Raw genomic sequence first — 20,703 nt, 5'->3', positions numbered from 1 at the left:
TGCTTTTAACATTCCAATTACCATTATGAACAGACTGCTGGTACAATAAAATCTTAATAGAACAAGTGTCCCAACAAATGTTGTAAGGTGAATTGTACAGCAAATGAGTCTGTTCTCATCCATAACAGGGAAGCATTTCTCCTCATTTTGGCAGCAAATAGATCAAGAACTGAAGCCTGTGGAAACAGGACAATAATATAATCAAACATAAGAAGCAACAGGTAAGAATAATAACCAAAGGAATTTCTCATAAAGCAGTTTATTCCTAAACATCTTATTCCGACAAGATAGGAGGAATTTCTCATAAAGCAGTAAACTTCTTATAAGGACAAGACAACATGGATGAAAACCATTGACATCGATCACAAAGGAACTAATAATGATTTCAAAAGATAGATGAATCTAGAATTATGTTTTGTATTCATTTTTATTTTTTAAATGATCAATCAATTCCTGCATGGAGACAAACAAAAGGTGTAATTTAGAGCCTTGTATCTGGATCTCAGTGAATATGATCAACCGCTCTCCAAGAAATAAAATATGTATTTATCAGTCTCAATAAAGAAAACTCCTCCTGGTAGTGCTTGATTCTTAAATGCACCTCAGAACTGATCTATGTATACTTTGCATTCACAATAACTGTACATGAGAAAGCAAGAAAATACCTGTGCGTGAACTTGATATTCCAACCGTTGCTGAGCAGCTATCAATAATGTAAAGCACATCTAAGCATGGCTTCTAGGATCAACAACTTGATGCACTTTTCTGGATTCTGCACTGGAGTACTGACCAACAACTCGGCTATGAGGTATTGTAGGTTCACCATTAGCAAGGGCAGAAACATTCTCAAGAAAATATTGCTTTGGAAGTCGGCCCACAACATTCCCCTCCTCATTGCCATCTTTATCCAAGAAGGCAAAATGGGGGATGCCCTCCACTCCAAACTCATCAAGCTCCTGCTCCCACTTAGTGTTATCAACATTCAACATGACAAAATTCACGCGATCTCTGAAAAACAAAGCCATGTTGATATATTTCAAATGAAGATGAAAAACATAAGATCTTAAACAAGAAACTAAAGGCACAACTAAAATATTCACATTTTAGTAATTTGCACATGGAAATTGTTATATTGATGTTTATCTTCTACAGCAATTGCAAGGCTAGAAACTCAAATCTGGGAAACAGCAGAAATTTGAAGTACCAAAATAAGAAGTTCAAAAACCACAAATTAAGTTTGAAAAGATGAGAATTTAAGCAGTTACAATATCTATGCCAATTCAAGTATGATACAACAATAAATACTATTCCATCTTTAATGTATCACCAATTGAGATGATAAAAAAAGGTTTAAACAATAAACTAAATCATTAATCAATATTTGCACGTGGAAATATTTGAATTGAAGTTCATCTTCTGCAGTAATAGCAAGTGTAGAAAGTCAATGCTTGGAGACTGGAGATACTTGAATACTTTTTTAACAACTCAGGTAGAGTTCAGATGCAAGCTCATAATGCAAATCAAGTTTAAAAAGACAAGCAGTTAATCCGTTAAATGTCTGTCATTCAAGTATCATACTACTACAATCATTTGTGCTGCTGCTCAACTCTATAAATATCTGGAGCTTTAGTCCCAGAATTCAAAAGATTACTTGTACTGCTGCTCAACTTTATAAATATCTGGAGCTAATTCGCGACAAACTTCACACCAATCTGCATAAAACTCGACGACAGTGGGCATTCCATTTGAAAGAGCCTGCAAACAAGCAGAAAGTCACAGCTATTACAAGGAACAAAAACAAATCACATTTTAGGAGATAAAACTATGGAAGAAGATTCTTGATTGTAATTATGTGCTTCCAAAGGAGACTAAAAGCACCAGCAAAACCCTGATTATAGTTTATGAGCACTAGCTGAATTCTTTGGAAAATGACCAAGCTCTAGCCCTTCTCAAGTGCATTCTGGTGATAGAATAGTTTATTCTGGGTAAACATGCAAAAGCCATACATATAAAAAGAGTATTCTTAATGTTTCAGAAAGTGACAAAAAAAACACATGGAATTTTGGGATTTGCATGAGAAATCATCCAAGAAGCAATTCTCACATTCCACTGGGATTGGCTGTGACAGCATTCATTTCCTCAAGGTGTCCCCTGAATTGTCTTAGCATTTCCTAGACTTTGGGGACCTTAAAAAACATGCATATAAGTGTTTAAGAAACCACATCCTAGAATGCGAACTTGCACACACAAGACATACATACTTGGTTTTAGAGCAAACAGTGGTGGCAACAAGTTTTTGATACCATAAAACTTCAGAAATTAGTTTGGCAAGCTTATCTTCTCGCTTAAATTTCAACAACGAAAGCAATTTTTTTTTAAAACAAAAGGTTCCTAATCGACCTCTTTTTACTGTCAAACAGGAGTGCCAGCTTTTTAATATGATTTATACTAGGCTTCATGCTCAAGTCACAGCCTGCAGTCTAATAGGTTGAACCAGGGTCAGAAAAAATCTAAATGGCCCAACCAAATTGATGCACATTTGAGTGTTTTAATAATGAACAAACCTAACTGAATAAATTATCACACAGTATCCATTACAAACATTGCATAGGCATCTTTATCTCCCAAGGTGAGGTGCTCAAATCATTTTTTGTAGCACAAGCATCTAAATCTTCTTGGTCTCCCCTAAGGCCTTTTAAGATGTATCGGAGATCACCTCCTCACCAAGGCTGCCACTTAGACCACACTACTTAACATAACAATCATAAGCAGTTTTCCTCATTCTATTCTCAATAATGACCCCTAACTTCCAATACCTCTCTCCTTTATAGATACACCTTCCTGATTTACTACACACTACCTCAATATCCACATTTATGCTAAGTGATCTCTTATGCTCATTTGTCCCCTATAGTACCTAACTTTTTGATACATATTAATTAATAACTTACTTTTGCAGCATCATGTGAGTCTCAATGGTAAAAATAATCAAGCAAAACAATAAAGGCGCATTTGCACCTTATCCGGTATGGTCCAGCCCTATCAAAAAGCATCACAATCCCTCTCTCTCCATCCTTTTTGTAGAACTATTACTAGCTATGCCTAGAAACAGTCTTGGGCCAACCTGCAGGATATGCAATTCAAGGCTTTAAGTTCTAGCAGGGCTTAATTGTTAACGCTAGAAATGTTTTATTGAAGGTACTGCTCATGAAACCAAAAGCCCAAGAGTGTTTATTTAACTTGGTTTAATACAATATACATTAATAATTTAGTACTAAATTTAGTTAAACTCTCTAGGGCTTTGGGTTGAATACATTGATAATTTGAGTGCAAGCATTAGCATAATTGGCAGGTTGCTCCATTACGATCTAGGTGTCATGGACAGCCTCTTTACACGCAGGGGTAAGGCAGAATACATCTTACTCTTGCTAGAGCCCACAATAGCAGAAGCCTCATGCACAAGGATGCCCTTTTTCTATCAATAATTTATTTTGGTATGGTTGATGCATGATATTTTCTTGTTTTGATGTTGCTCTTGGTGTTAAGTGATAAAAACCAAATAGGAGTTAATTTTTAAAAAGAGAAAATAGTGTCTAACCATTTTAAAATCCTAAATCAATAAAGAACGTATACACATGTAGATCCCTCCTTTAGTCCTCTTTATTCCCTTTCCTCTCCAGCCTCCTCATAACGTGTCAACCACCAGCATGCCATTGTCTTGTGACAAGGTAGCCACCCATGGGAGGCTGCACATTCATTATCATGCCGCCAAGAATCCATATGCTAAATTTCAAATGTCCCTAGTGGCATCACCAAGGACATTGATCTCCTTGACCCTCCCATATCTTAAATAATTTGGTCATTGCCCCAGGCTGGTGGTGGCCCAACCCTGAAGCTGGCCATCACTAACCTCAGTATAAGGTATAAAAGATTTTTGTTTGCACAACTCTATTACTTGGCCATGTTCTAGCCTATATTTGAAACTCTGGTTACTTCTGATCCAAGAAATGTCAGTGCAACTAATATAATCCAAGATGCTCAACCATGCAATCTAGAATCAAAATAAAGCCCAAACTGTGCTAAGTGATGTTGTCAACCTGCAAACTAACTGTGTAAATGAGGCAAAATACAAAAGTCATGATATGTTAATTTCTGATGCAGAACTCAGACATGGTTTCTTTAATTATCATGTGAAAATTCCTTGCTCCTGTTAAGCATCTCATCTCATGGTGGTAATTCTCTGACCCCTATATGATAATATATGCATCAATTCCATTTGTGTGCATGTAATCATGGTGCAACATCCATATTTGGGCATGTTCCACCGATGGAAATCCACATCCCTGTCACCATTTGACATTCATGCATATGTAGCCACATCAAAGATCTTAATTTGATGACATTTCAACATAAAGGAAAAGAACTAGAAATATTTCAGCAAAAACACCAAATTGTTTGATGCAAGGAAAACACACTGTACTAGGCACTCAATATCTGTTGAAAAGAGTAACTCCTGGTGATGAATTCTATATTAAACTTGAAGTCAAGTATCATTTAATTGCTGGTAAGATATAAAGAAATGAGAATATTTAACCACATAAAATAAGAAACTGGAAAATGAATTGACCACTTCATAAGGTACAGCAGCAGCGGATAGATCTTTAAGAGAGACTCCAAACTCTAATCTTGTTGACAGAAAGAGTCCTACTGCAGCAACAGTGGAGGCCAAAGCAATCCGCCTATTAATATCTTTATTTGGAAACTCTGCAAATTCAATGTTTTGGGAAACACTAGAAGTTCGTCCTTCATCCTTGACCATATCAGTGTCGACAACAGGCTCATCCTGAGATGCCAAAAGGCATGCAATCAAGTGACTGAAAGCCATTGATATCAAACCAAACAACTCTGTCATAATTTTGAAGGAAACTGGAAATGCACATCTTTTCCATAAAGGAGGAATTCAGTTAGCAAAAAAAATTGAAAAAACAAAAGCATCATTTTCCTGATTCATAATAATAATATTGTATTGCCATTGAGTAAATGAGACTGCAATCAAAAGTAGGGGGCTTTTTTTTTTTTTTTTTTTTGAAAAAAGAAAAAAGAACATGTATGGATCACTTCATGCTGGCTTATTTGGAAAATTTCCGGATTGAAGAAACAAATTCAAAAAACCTTTTCCAGAAAAAATAAATCACGCCTTATTGAGAGTCATTCTTCACTCAATGCTGAGGAATGATAAGAGTAGAGCATGCTTCATGGTATTTTCTCTCTCTCTTCTTATAATCTGGTCCACATTCATAATGACCAAAAGTTGTGATCGGGTTGACAAATTACAATGCATATGCTCAAGTAGCCATAACTGAGGTACTTCTCTGTACTGTTGTGGTAAAAATTTCCAAGATTTTAGAATCCTTATCACTCTCAAGGAAACTGATTTCAAACCAAGATTCAAAAGTTTGATACAGTTTTTACAACAAACAATCTGTTGTTAAGATTTATACCAAGGTAGGCTGCACAACACCCTCAAAAGTTGAATTTTTTGATCTCGAGTCTTTGAACTCACAGTTTGAACTGTCCAAGCTACTGGGAAAACTATCCCATCATTTGAAAATGCAGTCAGCAGGCATGTTCGCCTCTCTTCTCTCATAAATAGGCATGTTCAACTCAAGGAGAACTTTAGCTTAGAATTGCATCTTTGTATGATTATCAAAATTCTCTAGAGTGATGACATCTTAGCATGAACTCGAACCAGGCAAAAAGTCTGCATGGGGTACGAGAATTAAAGGGAAATTTTACCATGAAATCACTTGCATAACAAGGAAAAATAGAAAGTGCAGAATATTTCTTTTAAAAATCAAGACAATGTTAGAGAAACTTCACAAAATGTTAGATGTCCTCAGAGCTTATTCTATTCTTCTGAAATAACAAGTCAACCAGAAATTGTTTTTTTCCTGAAAAAGAAAAGGAAAAAAGCTAACTAAAAGCTGATTTTGATGCAAGATCTTAGTTCATAGTTCACACTCACTGACAACATTGTTAAAAAAATATATATTTTCAACAAAAGGCTAACTTTAAACTCGATAGTATTTGTATGCATTAGGATAACATGTAGAGTTTCACATCAACTCCAGGACACCAAAACGAGGTCTGCTTTTCACTACATGCAGAATGTTTTTGGCTAACCAAAGTCATCAATCTTCCTGATACATACAGAAAAAATGGACCTCCCATGATGGGAAATTATGTAGGAGAATAGTCTTGGAAACAAACTCTTAAAACAGATGGATTTAGAGAGGGGTAATTTAAGGGTGGAAATCCGGAGAGATCCATTGTGTGATAGCTGTGATGGGGTTGCCTTGTTATTATATGCACAATGTTATTTGCTTCCAAAGTCATTAATCTTCCTGATATGTATAGAAAACCAAATTGCTTCTCCTATGATGTTAAACTGTCTATCAGAATGAGCTTCAAAAGAAATTCTGGAAAAATATAGATTTACAGAGAGTTAATTTAAGGGAGAACATTTGGAGACTTCTACTCCATGACCTTATCAAACAATCAGCATGGAAAAAAGGAATGCTTCAATTGTCGGAGGGACTCCATTAGCAAAAAGGTATGAGCTTTCCTTTTTTTTCTTGTGTGTTTTTAGTGGTTGGGTGGATGTTTCACATAGCATCACCCGGGATATGACCCCTTGGATATCTTCTCCATGCACACACAAAACATAAGTCAGAAGCAAGATTCAGTAAATTATGAAGACCTGCATTAACAGGTCAGGGCAGTGGAAGATATAAACCTATCCAGTTAACAAGCATCATTCGGATATGGTTTCAATATTTTTGCCAGTGGCACTAAGTGAAAACTTGCGATTAAAAAGGTCTCTATGACTGATAATTCAACAACTCATTTGCCGAGAGCACAACAATACTTCTAAGATGAATAGGAAGTAAATCATTGGGATATAACATGTATTTGGTATATATTGGTGATTAAAGTTTATTACCGTGGAGGGGGTTTGGACGGGGGGATCGACTGGGTCGGTTTTCGCTTGGATTCTGAGGCTTTGGGAGCGATGAGGTTTGGATTGGTGGCGGAGAGCGGCTCTCGAGCGTTGCGGGGTGTTGCGAGGGTCGAAGCAAGGTGGGGGCTCGTGGAGAAAGCCGAAAGAGTTGGAAGCGACCCCCGCCATGGAGACGGATGGTGTTTTTAACTCTTTGCAAGGGGCTGCGGCTTGGAGGAAGAAGATGATGGCCGCCCGTGGGTGCGCGTTCGGTAAAATTGCTGGTTTTTTCTCCGATCTTAAAAGAGGCCTGGGGACGTCCACGGCACACCTGGCCAATCAATCTCGAGGCAAGTGGTGCGATGCGGGGAGGTTGTGCTGACCTAGGGATGAGCCAGAGAAGCGAAGTTTAGGTTGATCAAACTAGATTGGGTTAAATGGAAAATTCTAGGTTGGGATAGGTAGACGAGAATTTAGCAACCTAGCATGACCAAACCATAAATCTAGCTCAAGTTGCATCCTAGCACGAAGTTAGAAGCCTTTTTTTAGCGGCTACTAGAGGCCCGATCTGGCAATGGTCCTTGCAATGGCATTTAGGATTGAAAGGAGGGAGAGCAAGAGACAAGGACAAGGAGATATGGTTATGGGGTACTATTATTTTCATTAATTTATATAGATTTAGGCTATTTGTGTGGCTTGGAATTAATTTAGGGCCATGAATTATACATTTTATCTTGATTTCAAGACTAGTCAATGTTGCTTCACAGTCTATGTTTATATATTAAAAGAGAGAGAGAGAGAGAGAAATATTGAACAAGCCTTATCTTGGTTTAATCTTATTTTTCAAAATTATTTTGTGGATAACAATAATTACATGCGACAAAGCATCCATAGCTATTAAGAACATGCCTAAAAAATTCTATTTCATGCATCATTTCAAGTAGAGAGAGGTTTGATAGCATGTATGACGCAAGCTCACATACTCGATTGTAATAGTTGAAAATAAGGTATAAGTGTTTGGTGGAATGATAGTCTTAGTTGATTAATGAAGTTTAATGAAAAGTCAAGGTAGTGTAGACCTAAAAAAGGGGAAAAAAAAAAAAGCAATATTTGTTCCCATAATTACCAACCTAGTAGAATAAACATAAAGTTTGATTTGTATTTACTTATTGCATGCTGATTATCAAATCTTTATGGATGCTGGCATGCACATATTCATGGACTCCCACATGCACAAGAAAGATGCAAACGCAACTTAACGTACATAACAATCATGAATGGCTCATAATTGCATTAACAATCAAACAATGCACTCAACCACTAAATTCTTTAAAAAAAAAAAATGTGTTCATGCTTTTTCCTAACAAGAGGGAAAAAATTTGAAACCATGGTCATGGTCATGATCATGACCAAGTAAGCCCCGCACTCCGCGGAGTCATGGTCATGGTTAATTTCCGGGCAAACAACTCCCCTGGAAATTGAAACCCCCGCTCCAGAAAAATTGTGCATCACTTGTTCGTATTCCACATAAAGCATGAGCCGTCCGATCTTCCAATCGTCACCCACAAATAAAGACAAACCCCGCTCCCCAGTTTTCCCAGGTACCCCCCAGTTCAAAGTCAGTCTTCGGCCTTTATTAAGAAGAGCACAGGGGTTTCCATAGTCCCTTCGAGGGATTTTATTCCGCCATGTCTTCCCCCGACCAAGCTCCCGCCTTGGAGCCCGCTGGGATGGAGGAGAAAACCCTAGCGGCGGATCCGGTCGCCCCCGAGGCTCAGAAAACCCTAGCTCGGAGGAGCAGGGGAATGGCCCGAGTCTCGACGGCAATGGCGATCCTTTGAGCGGCGGAGCAGCTGGTTCTTCCGGCCCGGAAGAGGAGAGTTCTGAGAAAGCTCTAGCACTCGCGGATGAATATTTCGAGGAAGGATCGAAGGCGATAGAGGCCGGGGATTTCGTGGATGCCGTGGATTGCCTTAGCCGCGCCCTAGAGATTAGGTTAGGGCTTTTTCCTTTTTCATTATTTATTATTGGGTTTATTTTTGGGGCTTTCTTTTTAATTCCTTACCGAAAAGAGTTCTATGTCCTCGTCCTTTATGCGCGATTCCATTTTTGTACTGTTTTTTCTCTAATTATTGTTGATACTTTTGATATTTTTGTTGAGGAACTGGTGTCATAATTTTGATGCGAAATGTTTTTAAAAGCTGGAACGAAGTTTTTATCTGATCAAATTGAAGGGGTAAAGTTTTTATTTTGAATTTGTTCTTTAAAGATTCAAATAATTATGAAAGTTTTATTTTTCTTTATTTTTTAAATATCATCGTAAGAAAGGTCACCAATTTCTGGACGTCTTTGTCTTTTTCCAGTCAAGTTTGCTATGCGTTTTCCCTTGATAGTGTGGAGGTGGTTAGAAAAGCCAAAACTCATAGGATCTGATTAGATGCTTGCGTTTGGTTGGGGTCAATTTGTGAGCGAAAATGGCAAGATATATATTTTTCTGTTGCTTTGTCTGGGGTATAGCTTTCTGTTAGAAAGGTGAATTTTCATACAATTATACGAGCTTAAACCATTATTATGTTCTTCATTATTACGCAATACTCTTGCTGCAGTATATCATGTATTTTTTAAATTTTTCATTTTCTTTGAGATTCAATGTTCTCTTAAAGCTTATTTCTTTGTTGCGCTGGACTAAGTCAACTGCGTTATGTATTTCTGGATATTGTCTTGTCGTTCGGCTGACTCTTGGTTCAGTAATTTTAGCCTTCGAGCTTTAATTAGTATTCACCAATGCATGCTGGAGTTTCAAATGAGTCTGCCCATCCTATCATTTCCTAAGTTGAGCTGGAATGCACTTGTTGGGTTGAGCCTTCATTCCTTATAATAGGACTCTCTCTCTCTCTCTCTCTCTCTCATGCCTGCACGCTTCTCCTCTCACTGTGTATGTGGATGTGTTTCTAGATGTATTGTACATATTCATGCGTGTTTAGTTTATTTGCTTGCTTGAGCATGCTTATGGTAGGTTTGTATAAATAATATTGTACAATTCTGTTGTTTTTTTAGATTGCTTGAGTATGTCTACATGTGAGTGAGTTGGTGTATGTGCATGAGTGCGTGTGCATGCGTGCATGCATGCCTGTATCTTTTATCTTGCCCACAGTTGCATGTGGGTGGGTGTCTACATGTATTTATCTGTTTGTGTGTTTTTTCTTCTAGCTTGCTTGAGTGTGCTTACAACTGCATGTCCACATGTGTGTCATGTATGTGCACATGCATATGTATGTGGACATGTATATGCAAACCTAGACTGCTTCCTATGATCTACTATAATTTGTTTATGCATGTACATATGATTGTTGTGCTTTTGTGCATGCCTAGACATGTATATATATTTGTATAGGTACATCCATGCTATCCTGTGTAGTTTCTATGAGAAAATGGGATTAGGATGGGATCAGACTCTGAAACCCATCCATGCGGAGAGAGAAGAAGAAAGAAGAAAGAAAGAAAGGAAGATGAAAGGGAAAAGTGAAAAGAAAGGAGAAGAAGAAAAATGAAAGAAACAAGGTAGGGAGAAGAAAAAGAAAGGAAGGAAAGAAGGAAGAAAGGAAAGAGAAAGAAGAAAGAAAAAAAGAAAGAAAGGAAGGGATAAGAAAAAGAATGACAAAGGAAAGAAAAAGGAAAGGAAGGTAGAAGAAAAGAGAAAAAAGATGGAAGGAAAGAAAGACAGACAGAAAGAAAGAAAAGAAGGGGAGAGAGATAGAAGATATCTATTGGGATACATGACCGAGACAGTTGTTGGATGGGATGATACAAGGAGTGTCTCATTCCATAGAGATATCAGGACATCTTTATTCCATGGGATTTAAAACCTTGATAGTGTCAAGCACAAAAATCATTATGCGATACCTCAAGGCAAAGATCAATACTATATCTTTTTATCTTTATTTTTCAAACATTTTAGAGGTGTATGTTACTGAAAAATTGCCTTAGAATGTACTAGTGTTATACACTGGTTGCTATGTATAATGTTTCTAATGTGTTATACACTGAAAAATTGCCTTAGAATGTCTGCATGCATGTGCATATGCATTATAAGTCACTTTCTGATTATCATTATCATTGTTTTATTCTAAAGCAATTCAGTTTTCCACAATCCTTTGCTTCACAAGCTGACTCTTCTATCTGTCTCAGAAACAATAGAAAACTAATATAAACCATGCTGCAGGTTAATGCTTATCAGCATCAAGAAATATTAATGCACATATTCTAATCATCCAGGGTTGCACATTACGGAGAACTTGCTCAGGAATGTGCTAGTGCTTACTATAAATATGGATGCGCACTATTATACAAGGCTCAAGAGGAAGCTGATCCATTGGGTAATGTTCCTAAGAACAGTCCCACAGACCTGCAGAAGGATGGAACCACTAGTGTAGAAAATAGCGGAAGCTCAAAGGCTTCTGCTAGTGATGACAAAGAAGGCAACTCATGTGGTAATAATGAGGAATCTGGAGAAGGTATGCATCTCTAATGTAGGCCATGTCATTGTTATTGTATGGAGTTGAAAAGGTTATGTGCTTTTAGTCAGTTCAGATAAGTCAATGTGTGGAATGCAACTGATCAAAACCAGTACAGCATCTAACTTATGCATGTTGATTTGTTTGTGTCTCAGAAAAGCAAATTTATTGTAAATGCTATCACTGATGTCTTATAATAGTAAATTCATCATGCATGTTGTCAGATAAGTGAACTATTCTTAATTCAAAAATGCTTTTGTCAGCCTTGAAGTTTTCATATGGTTTCTAATGAAAGGAATTAACTCGCCTATTCTAATCAGGGAGATCAAACCACTCAAAGTAGGATGATTCTGATTGTGGAGGCTTGGTCCAATCAGTCGTCTCATTTTTAACCTGGAGATTGAATCTATTGCACAAGATCCTTGGTTCTTATCCAATGTCAGCTTGATTAGCTCTTGAACTTGCTAAATGCTTGTTTCCTTAGATCTTGGTTTCACTCTTTCCACTTGATGCACTGATTCTCTTCCTGGATTGATTCTAATGTAGCCACTCTTTTTGTAGTCACCTTGGTTTGTAAAAGGATAGACCTGCATCATTAAAAGTCAAAGGTTGATTACATCTTACTTGCTTAGCCCTTTCTTCCCATTTGAGACCACCACAAATAAGGGTAAGAAAGAAAAGCTAAGCTAGCTGTAATTTTTACTTAAAATATAAGAGATTGATTCATCTTTGAGCACATTTGCATCCTTGCATGTTTTAGCATCTTTGTTGATTCGTGTTCAATAATTGTCGTGAAGATATGCTTGAAATATATTTGTTGCTTAACATTATGGAAGTACATCTACAGATTCCATATATGCTTACTTGCATGCATGTATAGTGTGTGTGTGTGTGCCGCTCAAAATATATGCATAACAGTTATAGATGGATGCAAACTTATTTAAGTTTACATGTAGATGCTCTCGAAATAGGGATGCACAAATGCATCCATGGACCGCATGTATGTTACCTGGACCCTTTAGTTTACACCAAATTACCTACTCCTCACACCTATCATTGTGTGTTGGTATGATACTTGAGTTGGATCCAAGAAAAAATATTATAATGTTAGATGGTTCCTATTACTAAGACACATATGCTCATCCAAAACTTGCACTACACATATGCCACAGGGTTGTAAGTGCCATGGGATAGGGCCATCCCAAATTTTTCGTGGAATGAGAGTTGCTGCCCTCCTTTCCCATCCCGAGCTTGGGATGAAGGATGTTGTTGGATGCATAAATCAGGATGTTGGGACAATGGGAGGACGGTCTGTCTTGATGCCGGCGTCTAGTGGGATGTCCCCTAGGATTTGGAACCATGTACATGTGCTGACACGTATCATATGGATATGCATAGATTATAAACACTAGTATTCTGCACGTGCTATGCATATGCCTTGCAAAAAAGGAGAGGAAGGCACAGTAGTAGTAAAAGTGGGAAGTTGTATATGGTTTCAGGACTATCACACTTCCCATTTCATGCAGAGGCTTCACTTTTGATGTCCAGCTTTAGCATGCCCAAACTCAGCCTCATTATAATGTACATAAAAGTTACGGACTTATCAATATAAATAATCCAACTGTAAGTATTGTGGGGACCTATTTACTACCTTTTCTTTTAGAAGGTCCAATGACACGAAATTAACATTTTTATCTAGGAATATTTCATGGACGGATAGCTTGCAGTTAAGCCTTAATGTGCTGAGATGTAGCTGATTGCAAATATTGTATTTGTCTATAGAATGTGGAGAGGTCATCTTTTTCTTCAATATGCTTTTGGTGAGAATTATTGGCCTAGTATGTGTCATGTTAATCTTCATCATTCTACACTTTTCTATATATGCAGTATACATGCAATTAGCACTTATCATTGGTTCTACTTGTAGATACATGTGTAATTTTGGTTTTTGGCTGTTTGACTTGAAAGAATATTGGGATTTTTGTGAGTGATCCTAGGAAAACAAGAGGATTGACAAAGATGTGGTCTAGACCCGAACTGCTTTCTCTTAGGGAAGGTGGATATGTTAGTAACTGCACTTGTGTTTGTCATCTTGTTTTGCTGTGGAATTTCTATGTAATCCTCCAGCTGCTTGATTTTGATTTTGTTCTTAACATTGATCACACATCTGTCCCAATGTCTTGATCCCAGCCTATGTTCATCTATCTTTTGCATTGCCACCTGATCCATTTATCTGGTCTAATGATTGTGTTACAAATTTATTCCTTCATGTTAATAGTGTTTTAAAAGTTGTAACATTAGAACTCCACCTCATCAGCCTCATTGTGGTAGTTTTTGTTTTCTATATCTGTTTGCAATAGAACTACTAGGGGTGGCAATTACTTGTGGTTTGGTGGGTCTAGCCTTTAGTAGCAGGAGACTTGGGGTGTCATGTCCCAAAATTTTTGGAGTGGTCAACTTCCCTCCACATGTGTTGTACCCTGATCAACTCTTGCATTCATTCACGTTTTAGGTATCTAAGGTCTACCTTGACTATTAATTTCCACTCAGCCTAAGATGAACTTGATCACTTATAGAGGTACGGCGGCCTCATTCCAATTTTTTTTTTCTTTTCACTATCTAAATGAAATTCTGGAGTGGGATTTAATTCTAACTAGCTTATAACCCCGTGCCATGTACAAGATGCGATTTTTTTTTTGAAAAATATTTTATTTTATTGATTTATTAATATCAATTCTATATGCATTTCAAAAATAATTAAAAGAATGAAAAAATGTAAGCATTAACGGAATAATATGTGAGCGATATTAATTAAAATTATTTCTTAGCATTTAAGATGGGTCTCTTTTTTGATAAATAAATAAATAATTTTGAAGGCATTTCTGGAAACAAAAGATTAAATGCAATCTCTACTTCAACCAAAAAAAAAAGGATAGAAATCCTTTTGAAGCAAACTGATACAAGTTGATTTCTGTTTCTTGAAAATATGCCCCAAAAAAATTGAGGCTCTTAAGTCCCATTTTTATTTTTTTTTCACTCCACACTCATCTTAAGGCATGCGCGTAATACGTGCTAGCTCAATTAATGTATTGTTGTACTCCATGGCCTCCTGCTGCCTCATCCCTCCTAAAACCCTCGCCTCTTCTCATATTAGCGTTCGTTCTTTTTTGCTTTGCTTTCGCCTCCGGAGCTCGCTTTATCTCCTTTCTTTTTGTTGCCATGGCGGAGTTTTAGAGGCTCTTGTAGAGCCGGAACCTCATCCGGATTGAGCGTATCGGCGTCCGCTCACACATCCATGGCCTGGATCCTGACTCTGCTCTGAAGGCCCGCGCGTCTTCAAGGGCATGGTCAGATTGCGGCCTCATCCTCCAACTCATCTGCGAGGGCAAGATCGTTGAGCCATCATCCTTGTTGGCTAGTTTGGCATCGGCAAGACTGCTATTTCCATGGGCCTCGCCAAGTCCCTTGGTTAGGAGACCTTTTCGCTATCGTCTCCAGCTTCGAGGTCTTCTTTCTCGAGATGTCCAAGACAGAGGCCCTCACTCAGGCTTTTCGCCTGCTTTGCTCTTTGCATCAGGAGCTCGCTCTCTTCTCCCTTTTTGCTACCATGGTGGAGCTCAAGAGGGTCTCATTGAGTTGGGATCTCATCTGGATCGAGGTATCAGCATCCACTCACACATTCGCGGCCTGGGCCTTGACTCTGCTCTGGAGGCCCGTGCGTCTTCGAGGGCATGGTTGGCCAGTAGCTTGTCCGCAAGGCTGCTTGCGTCATCCTCCAGCTCATTGTGAGGGCAAGATACCGACTGCCCATCCTTCTCGCCGTCCAGCTCAACACCAGCAAGACCGTTATTGCCATGGGCCTCGCTAAGTTCTTGGCTCCGATCTCTTCTCCTTAAGGTGTCCAAGATCGAGGCCCTCACCAAGCTTTCCGTCATGCCATTGGCTTTCGTATCAAAGAGGAGGTCGAGATAGATACACGTGTCAAACGGAGGCTATATGCCAACATCAGAAGTCTCGATTTTAATTTTTAGTTCAATTTCCACCAGAAGTCTTGGAATCAAAATAATATGAAGTGGAGCAAATTACTAAAATATTTTCAAAACCCCACGGGGTGTAGATGTATTTCCACATCGTGTTGACGTGCTTCCACCACAATATTAAAACATGAGCTTCTAAAAAAGCCAAAACAACAATGCACGGAGAGAGGGAGCGTGGAAGAGATTATTTGATACCTCTTCGTCGAGCTCGAGAACTCTCTGGAAGGCAGCCTCTTGGGCCTTGCCTTCCACTTCTTGATCCTCTTGTTGCGCTTGAGCTTGGCATGGACGGGGCTTCTCCTCTCTTTGTTCTTTATCGTCAATGGGAGTGCCCTCTGCTTCTTCTCCTTCACTCCTTCGCCTCCTCCATCTCTCTCTTCTTTATCATTGATGGGAGCACCCTCTGCTTCTTCTCCTTCACTCCTTCACCGCCACCTCTACTCCGTTGCCGCTTCCACTTCGCCATCATCGGACTTTTCCACTTTCCCATGCCCATTCTCACCTTTTTTTCCCTCGCTCAGTCCCGCACTGCAAGAGAGAGTTCGCAACGGACCCGAGGACGAACCAATTAGGGTTTCAAATACTGGGCAGAGCTGGTAATTGCTTGGCCTTAGCTGGGTTACTACATGAGTTCAAGCCATGTGTCAAACGGAGGCTCTGCCAATGCAGATGTCTCCGTTTATATATATATATATATATATATATATATATATATATATATATATATATAAGATTTTTCCACTTGGAAAAATAGGAGATTGACCAACTCCAAAAATTCATCCAAGCAAACCAATGTTAATTTTTAAATGAGATACTATTTTTTAAGTTTCCAAAAAAGACGTATATGTTCTTATACCACCATAACAATTTTAAAGCCCATAAATGTATTTTTGGTGCACTTGGAGCACTCAAAATTGTGATAATGCAAGAAAAAAGTACTATTTTGAAATGATGTTCATGGGAAGTTGCTGCTGTAGAATTGTGTGGAAAATGCTGGTAAAAATGTTTTCATTTAGAGATGATTAAAACAAGAAAAAAGAAAGTAAAGGGCATTGACTGTATATTAAGTAATCATTGACTTGGTTATGACTTAACCTTACATAGAGTAGAACTTAGAAACTTGAAACCTAAATGTCTAAACTTCATCCACATCATTCATATAACCATATTCATTCAATTTTGAAGTTTATGATCAACTAAACAAAGGCCACCTGCACTTTGCATCCACTAATCACTGGATCACAATTTCTGGCCCTAATAATGTGGTATAAATTAACCTGATTTTAGTGCCAAACACTTTGCAAGGTGCATCTCATGGAGGCATGCAGTGATCATGTATGGTTAGGCTCAAATAGGAGCTTCTGCTCTCAAGTTCCAATCCTTGTACACTGTGGGCTGTGTATGAATTTGGGTTTAGATGTATTTGAATCTCGAATATAATCAAGTTTATTTATAAAGAAATCCTAGTTAAATTTTTTAAATAATCATAGACTCATCCCAACATTATCCTAAGCACACTTATAGCAAGACTTAGAAATACATGGAGGTAACTTGAAAACTTATTGCACATCTTTACATAGGAGTGAGCAAAAAACTGACCAGACTGTGAACCCAAACTGAATTGATCACTTTAGTTTGGTTTAAACTGGTTTTTTCTATAGTCGGTTTGGTTATGGTTTGAAAAAATTTTCAAACAGAAAAAATCAGTTCGGTTTGGGTTTGGCATTTTGAAAAACCAACATATGAATGTTGTCCCTTTAATGGTTTAGCCCTGACCCTAATCCTTTTTCATGGTTGTCCTCCCCAGTCAAACAATCGTTGATTACTCCTCTCATCATCTCTTCTCCACACGACCATAGCCACTAGAGCCTCCTCATCCCATTGGGCCGCTGTAACTCCTTTTCTATCACTGCCTCATCTTGCCGCATCTCTTCTCCTTACCACCGCAACCACTGGACCCTGCTCAAACAATCACCGATTGCCCTTTCTCTGACCATCTCTTCTTCACCTCACGACCATAGCCACTAGAGCCTCTTAATCCCACTGAGCTGCTGCAGCTCTTCTTCAATCATCAGCCTTATCTCACTGCACCTCTTCTTTTCACCACCGCAGCCACTGGAGCCCCCTCATCCCACCAATCCAATGACGACAAGCCAATGATGTCATTGCCTTGTAGTTGGAGCAGCTGTGATGGACAGGGAAGACGTCTCCCATGCCTCATGGGGTGTCTCATCTCTTTCAAGTCCCACCATTCCCTCATGAAGCTTAGTGCTAGGAACCTGCTCATTAGGTCCTCATCACTTTCTTTCCTCTTTGTTTTTTTAAATCTTTTCTTCTCTTTCTAATTGATTGCTTAACTTCCTATCTTTATCATCAAAATGATTATTTGGATGTACACTACAAAAGAGCATTGAGAAGGGAAATAAGCTCATCATCATAGATGAGTGACCTAGACTGGAGTCATGGAAAATAAGAAGTAGAACATCAAAGTGATAAATGATTGGTAAAGCTTAGTCAATATAGGAGGCATTGTTAAATTTGGTTCATGTGTAAAAAGTATTTGACCCTTTCAGCCAACTACATAAATTTTCTGCATCTTCCCACTTGTAAAAGTTTCTCTTTCAATATTGTGAAGGACATTGACCACCCAAAAGATGGAAAACAATCTTCTGAGGACAAATAAGGTGATATTGCTGCATTATCCTTGAAAACACAATTAATGAAAAATTGTCTAGGAAGGCAGCTAGTTGTTTGATCACCAAGAAGCTGTCTCACGAAAAATCTCTATAAATGAGAAGCTCCTTTCTCTTCCTATCTCGATTTTTTGGTATACACGGTATGGTTGAAAACTAGGTTTCATTATCATCAATATGAGTGTGAGATGAAATGGGAACTGAAATTCGGTCAGAACGATGTACCTTTTCTTTTGATCTCTTTATTTTGTTTGGAGATTTATTTTTCTAATCTTAATTGGTTGAATCATTAAATAAGGTCAAGCCAATACATGATCTGATGCTTCTCATGGAGCTATAGAACTCCAATCACTATTTCTATAAAGTGCTTTTGCTGCGTGGGAAAAATTTGCTATTATCCATATTGCAGTTATGTGTATGCCCTCACAAGCGACGCACAAATACTTTTTTGAAAATTTGTTATGTCTCCTTCTATTCTGATATAATCTATCTATATAAATTGAAGTTAAAAGTGGGTGGTACGTATTTTCCCTTTAACAGCGTGTTGGTAGCTGGAGCCTGGATGATACAGTTTATAATCTCTGAAGTTTTATATTATGCAGACATGTATGAATTCCTTATTCTGGTGTTAACATTATCAAGATTTCTCATATCTTGTTCCCCTGAAAGAAGGTAGCGACAAGGATCAGGAAGATGGTAATGAGGGAAGTGAAGGAGATGGTGAGGATTTGGCAGAAGCAGATGAAGATGACTCTGATTTAGATCTGGCATGGAAAATGCTAGATGTTGCTAGAGCGATTGTTGAGAAGCGTCCAGAAGACTCCGTGGAGAAAGTAAATATCTTGGCTGCTCTGGGGGAGGTCTCAATGGAAAGAGGTTAGCTTTTGATCACACATAGTTGTAGTTGTCAAAAATACATTGAACTCTAACTATTTTTCTGAAAATTGCAGAGGATATTGAGACTTCCCTGAGTGACTATCAGAAGGCTCTATCCATCATGGAATGTCTGGTTGAGCCAGATAATCGACGGATTGTTGAATTGTATCCTTATCAAGTAGTTCACGTAGCTTAATGCCTGTGACCATCCTAGTCGCAAGATCATTTTCTGGAATGAGATATTAAAATTTCTAATTTCTGTTTGAAGCTTTTAATTCTTTTATGCTCACTTAACTTGAGTATAGAAATTTTAGGATATGTTTGGTTTTGGAGCTTGGGTCAAAAATTGAAGAGGCTATTCCCTATTGTGAGAAGGCTATTTCCTTGTGCAAATCCCGCTTACAAAGACTCAAGGAAAATGCAGCGAAGTCAATAGATTCTGCAGCAACCAATGGGGACCCTATTTCCGACACAGATAAAAGGGGCAATTGCTCCAGTGAACCCAGTTCTGGATTGTCTAAGTTGGAGGAAGAGATAGATTTTCTTGGTGGCATCTCGACTGAGCTTGAAAAGAAGGTATCTTGAATTCATCAGGTTAAAGTATTTAGCATTTTACAAAGTATATTTGTTATTAAGTAAATAGCATAAATCTTGATATGAACTTTCTTGCTAAGACCAAGGCATATTAAGTTATGTTGTATGATTTGTTTGTATATATTCTGTTTTTCTTTTTGGTTACATTTAATATATGAATCAGAGCTCTTGAGCACTTGTCTACATGGGGTGTATCTTTGGCAATGAAAGTAATCAAGGTTTTTTCCTTTTCGGATGCAGCTTGAAGATCTGCAGCAAATCAAATCAAATCCAAAATCTGTGGTGTCTGAAGTTATGAAAATGCTTCCTTCCAAGTCAACATCCGGCGAGAAGAACCTGCCAGAGAGTGCAGCCAGATCTTTATCTTCGAGCTCGTCACGGATGGGCACTGTCAGTGGTGGTTTTGATTCGCCAACAATTTCTACAGCTGCAACTAATGGAGGTGTAACACACCTGGCGTTGTAGGGAGAGGCGTAAAGCGGGCTACTGTAAGTTCAGTCAGTGCAGAACCACCGCCGAAGAAGCCCATCCTGGATTCATCTTCAGAGAAGGCTGATAGCAGCACTTCAGAGGTTTTCAATTCCGTAGCCCAGGATTCTGAAACTTCTTCAAAATAGCGCTCATATACTTACCCCATTTTTTGGCTTTCACTATATGACTTGATACTAGGGAACTATTCTACTTCTGTCACTTGGATTGCTCTGTACTTGTGTCGTTCCAATCGGAGGTTTATGATGCTGCTATTTTGTTAGCCTGCTCTGTGCAGAATGCATGTGTGTGTATGGTTTCTTTTTTAAGAGCTTGCTTTTCTAGCTTCTTGTGCATAACCGTATGGTCTCAGTCACTAAAAAATCATTTTATTCGCAGGTCTGACGCATTAATTTGCCATTGAAACAAGAAATAGAATTAATCTCATTGATGGCACATACCTATAATCTTCAGAGGATGAACCAACTAGAGAAAATGTTCGTCAAGAGTTGTCTGGTTAT

General features: G+C 38.3%; 2 protein-coding genes and 1 long non-coding RNA gene across 3 annotated transcripts; 2 read left to right on the top strand and 1 right to left on the bottom strand.

The window, feature by feature from the left end:
* On the bottom strand, nucleotides 1-7,292 carry LOC105035477 (thioredoxin-like protein HCF164, chloroplastic). Its single transcript, XM_010911045.4, has 5 exons — nucleotides 7,004-7,292; nucleotides 4,628-4,843; nucleotides 1,652-1,755; nucleotides 666-1,008; nucleotides 1-176 (listed from the first exon to the last, which is right to left on the bottom strand). The coding sequence occupies exons 1-4, from the start codon at nucleotides 7,187-7,189 to the stop codon at nucleotides 726-728; spliced, it is 789 nt and encodes a 262-aa protein (XP_010909347.1). The 5' UTR covers nucleotides 7,190-7,292; the 3' UTR covers nucleotides 1-176; nucleotides 666-725.
* Nucleotides 7,293-8,614: 1,322 nt separating this feature from the next.
* Nucleotides 8,615-20,465, top strand: LOC105035476 (uncharacterized). The gene is given in 8 exon segments (XM_010911043.4): nucleotides 8,615-8,779; nucleotides 8,782-8,995; nucleotides 11,276-11,514; nucleotides 18,914-19,120; nucleotides 19,195-19,285; nucleotides 19,426-19,696; nucleotides 19,955-20,165; nucleotides 20,168-20,465. Coding segments are annotated over 8 exon segments (1,488 nt in total). The 5' UTR covers nucleotides 8,615-8,688; the 3' UTR covers nucleotides 20,332-20,465.
* LOC140855624 (uncharacterized) lies at nucleotides 11,521-12,250 on the top strand. Its single transcript, XR_012138573.1, has 2 exons — nucleotides 11,521-11,952; nucleotides 12,076-12,250. It is a non-coding gene; the product is annotated as an uncharacterized lncRNA (long non-coding RNA).
* Nucleotides 20,466-20,703: the final 238 nt, after the last annotated feature.

Source organism: Elaeis guineensis, chromosome 2, assembly GCF_000442705.2.
Source record: "Elaeis guineensis isolate ETL-2024a chromosome 2, EG11, whole genome shotgun sequence".
In the NCBI taxonomy this organism is placed as follows: Eukaryota; Viridiplantae; Streptophyta; class Magnoliopsida; order Arecales; family Arecaceae; genus Elaeis; species Elaeis guineensis.
This window is presented reverse-complemented; position numbering and strand designations above follow the sequence as displayed.

Excerpts from the sequence above, each read along its gene's own strand:
- LOC105035477 (XM_010911045.4), bottom strand. The coding sequence starts at position 7,189 with ATGGCGGGGGTCGCTTCCAACTCTTTCGGCTTTCTCCACGAGCCCCCA. Across the intron at positions 4,844-7,003 it reads CCGTCCAAACCCCCTCCACG|GATGAGCCTGTTGTCGACAC; the intron begins GTAATAAACTTT and ends TTGGCATCTCAG. Across the intron at positions 1,756-4,627 it reads CTGCTGTACCTTATGAAGTG|GCTCTTTCAAATGGAATGCC; the intron begins GTCAATTCATTT and ends GCTTGTTTGCAG.